The sequence below is a fragment of the Lactuca serriola genome, chromosome 6, assembly GCF_051521515.1.
Source record: "Lactuca serriola cultivar US96UC23 chromosome 6, Lser_US96UC23_V15, whole genome shotgun sequence".
In the NCBI taxonomy this organism is placed as follows: Eukaryota; Viridiplantae; Streptophyta; class Magnoliopsida; order Asterales; family Asteraceae; genus Lactuca; species Lactuca serriola.
This window is the reverse complement of record NC_136413.1, coordinates 25855961-25860107: the sequence shown is the minus strand read 5'-3', so window position 1 is coordinate 25860107 and position 4147 is coordinate 25855961. Positions and strand designations below refer to the sequence as shown.

Here is a 4147-nt window from a genome sequence, read left to right as displayed (position 1 = left end):
AGTGGGAGTAATTGTTAAACATAGCATATGATTCCACATGATTCAATTTCATGTCTAATCTAACCAAAAAGTAAATCAAATCTCTTTACAAGATTTCCATGTCTGAAAAAAAAACATAAGACATTGTCACATCAATTAACCTTCTTGCTTTCATATCCTCTTTGTCTACTTATGTATTATCAAATCAATTCTTTTATAGCAAATTACATTTTTGGTCCTTAATATACCCAAATTTATTTCAAAAAAAAATCATCTTCCAATTATCATCCTTATTTAAGTTTTTTATAACATTTTTCATATTCATATTTCAAATAAAATAAACACATCGAAGCTCAAATAGAAACCAGCAACATAACAATCAAATAGAAATTTACAACTTGAAAGATCACCAAAAATGAATTTCCTTCAAATATATACAACTAAAACTCAAAAAAAAATTACTATGAAAATGGTTGATTCTACAATTAAAAAATATATATAATGTACGAAAAAAATGATTTATTGCTATTTTGTGATCCAATAAATGAGAATTAAAAACGTGCAAACGGAAGCAACTAAAGAAAGAATTATTGTGTCCATAGACTTCTTTTTGTTTATCGCGGATATAATGCTATTCACCTGTGTATAAAAAATAAAAATATTTCTTAAATATTTTTATTAATATAAAGAAATAAAACCAATTAATTAAAAAAAATTTTAAAAAAATGTAAAGTTTTACTTACAGTTGGAAGGCGGCTGCTAACGTTGCTAAGTTTCGAATTCACTCCTCTAAATGTTGACCGTTGAAACACAAGTGCACCGAGGGTTTCTTGTGCTTGGGATATTACACCATCCATCTACACAATAATAAAATGACATTTTTACCCTTATGTAATTATATGTAAAATGACAATTTTACCCTTATCTGGTTTATATCCGGGGATCCCTTTTATGTAAGTACTAAATACAAGCTACAATATATAATTTCAAGTAAAAAATAATAAAAGTTTGGTTTTTGTAACCCATAACCCATGTGAAATGACAATTATACCCTTATCTAATTATTTTATATTGTTTTAGTATTTGTTTAACTTAACTTTGTTATTATATAAAGAGTTGTAATACACGGTGTTTCTTTTCTGTACTTAATAAACAGATTCAATGGTGGTAAATGACCATTTTACCCTTATATGGTAAATGACGATTTTACCCTGTATTTCAAAAAACATTCTAGTAATTAGTACCTGTCCTGTGTTTCTCATGAGAGTAGCACGTTCCTTAAGAAGAGACTGTTCGTGGGACCCACCACCCTCTTCTATATCTAATCTTGCTCTATCGAACTCACGAAAATCTTCAAGCAATGATGCATGTTCTCTTTTAGCTCTAAGACTAGAACGAAGTCGATTGAACTCCTACAATTTCATTTCTCGAGTAAGATCATGATGATGAATTTCTTGATGTTTAGATGAAAAAACAGAAGAAGGAAGTGTACCTGAGTGAGATCATGATGAATTTCATGATGACGAGTCAATGTATGAGAAAAGATTTCTGATCCACCTGATGACACCCACGCTTGCATTTGGGAAATTACTTGTTGTAGGTGTTTAAGTAGCTGTTCTATACTTGATCCAAGGTTACTACTCTCATTTCCATCATCGACTTTTGTTGACACTAGTTTACGATATAAATGCATTTGATCATCCAACTCTGCTTCAAGATTTCTTGCCTACAGAAAAGAAGTCAATGTCATACATCATAAACAACTCAATAGTCGACAAGCCAAAAGATGCAGAAAGTTCTTTTCTAGCAGCTTCAGAATGTGTGGAGTATTTTGTAATGGTTAATCAGTTGAAACAATCACGTATAGTTGTGGATCTATGTATCTACATGACTGATATAACAATTTGTTCTTACTATCGATATAGGAAATCAAAATCTGATTAATCATAGAGCACTTAAGCAATCTTTACTTTTTCTAAGAAGATGTAAATCTAAATGTCAAAATGTGAGATTCAACCAGTAAGAAAGCTTCAATCCTGCCACAAATCAATCATTTCTAACACTGACCAATGCTTAGAATCACAATTTATCAACATCCGAACCAAATTGTTCCAGTCTAGATCCCAGTCTGGATCCCGCTAATCGTTGTCTATAAAAACCCTAATTAATTCAAACGTTCCCGTGGACTAACGAATCCTAGAAACAACAAATGCTTGCGCTATACCCAAACGTAGCTCCATTCACACAAAATCGCATATAATTTATGATAGCAGAGGCACAAAAATCGGAAAATTGAAATTCAACCATCAAAATAAAGATATGTAGAACCAAGAGGATCAAATACATAAAAGAAACAAACCTGTTTTCGCAAGGAATCCCAAGAGCTTGGGGTATCCATTGGGAATCCAAAGAAGGGAGGAAACTGTGTTACTCCCGATCAATTTCGATAACTGTTTTAGAGAGAAAGAGACGAAGAGAAATTCTTTGGAATCGCGAGAGACCACAGACGCTTGAAGACGAAGGAAAGTATTTCATTTGATATTACAAATTTATTATTCATTTTATATGTTTAAAATTGATTACATACGAAATAAATAATTATATATCTATATTTGTTAAAATACAAAATCAATTAGATACTATATTGGGATGAATTATTTTAATATAGTAAATTATAGGAATGGTACCTATATGGGTTGTGGTAATTTATGCGTTTGGTCTCTAATTTATTTTTTTAACTCGGAAGGTCCCTACTATTTGTTTTTGTTACGATAGTCTCTACTGTTTGTTTTTGTTATGCGTTTGGTCCCTATCTTACCTAAAAATACTATTATTTAAATAGGAAAAAATTGTGGGATAGGTAAGGTGAGGAGAGTAAAGTAGGGTCGGTGGTGTGTTTATTTAAATAAATTAAAAAATCAAAGGCAAAATAGTTTTTTTAGGTAAGACATGGACCAATCCCGTAACAAAAAACAAACAGTAAGTACCGTCCGAGTTAAAAAAATTAGTTAGGGACCAAATGCACAAATTACCCTAAACCCATAGGGACCATTCGTGTAATTTACTCATTTTAATAAGTTATAAGACTACATGTTATAGGCACGTTGAGGGGCGTTAGAGTCGGCGTGACAAACACTCAATGGCGTGGTAACTATACAGACACTGCCTCCCACTTGTTATGTTATCTCCCGTTGTCATCAAAGCGACTCGTAACAAGTTTATTTTCAATTTTGAATGGCCAAAAGACCTTTGTGAACAGTCAAATTTAAAAATAATAATAATAAATTACATATAAATTTTTACCTATATATGTTATATTTACATAAAAAATTTATTACAACATTCTTCTCTTTATCTCAATATATTCAAAAATCAATTCCTTTTTTCAACTATGGAGAAAAACTCAAATACCCCTCCACCAAACACAAACACATCCATTCCAACCGGGTTCATGTAATATGAGATTATATGAACATCATCAACTCTCAAAAATTACCACAAATATCATTTCAAAGAAACTATTTTAATCTCATCTCATCCTCAATATAATTTCTTACACCCCCCTACGTTCAACAAAAACCCAAACCAACAATAACAAATTTTCAATACTTTTTCTTCCATGCCACAAACAAGGGATAATGACTTGAAAGAGTAACGAACTTTCGACTTTGTTCACATTTAGTCACTAAACTTTTTTTCGTTATCTATTTGCCATTGAACTATTGAAATTATTCACATTTTACCCATATGACAACCGGTCATAAGGGTAAAATATAAACAGTTTCAATAGTTTAGTGGCAAATAGATAACGAAAAAAAATTTAGTGACTAAATGTGAACAAAATCGAAAGTTCGTTTCCCTCTAAAAAGTTCAATGGCTAAATGTGAACAAACTTCCTATTGTATTATGTTTTAGCAAATTATTTATTTTTGTTTAATTGTAACAACATTTGTTGATGAAGAAATCTATGAAATAAAAAAACAAAATGTGACATCCGGATTTTCAGGTATCATAATTTAAGTATTTTTCTTTTGAGTTAAGAAGAGAGACTCGACGAGTTGACGCCTCAACTCGTCGAGTAAGGTCACGACTGATGACTCAGATTAATGAATGGACTCGACGAGTCGGTGAGGCGACTCGACGAGTCCGTGCTGTAGGCAGAAACCCT

The 4147-nt window shown here is 31.5% G+C and overlaps 1 protein-coding gene across 1 annotated transcript; it reads right to left on the bottom strand.

Annotated features, from left to right (window-relative positions):
- Window positions 1-340: 340 nt before the first annotated feature.
- On the bottom strand, window positions 341-2506 carry LOC145059337 (Golgi SNAP receptor complex member 1-1-like). The gene is made up of 5 exons (XM_079007197.1): window positions 2339-2506; window positions 1472-1705; window positions 1224-1391; window positions 723-836; window positions 341-618 (listed from the first exon to the last, which is right to left on the bottom strand). The coding sequence occupies exons 1-5, from the start codon at window positions 2375-2377 to the stop codon at window positions 505-507; spliced, it is 669 nt and encodes a 222-aa protein (XP_078863323.1). The 5' UTR covers window positions 2378-2506; the 3' UTR covers window positions 341-504.
- Between the last annotated feature and the right edge of the window lie 1641 nt (window positions 2507-4147).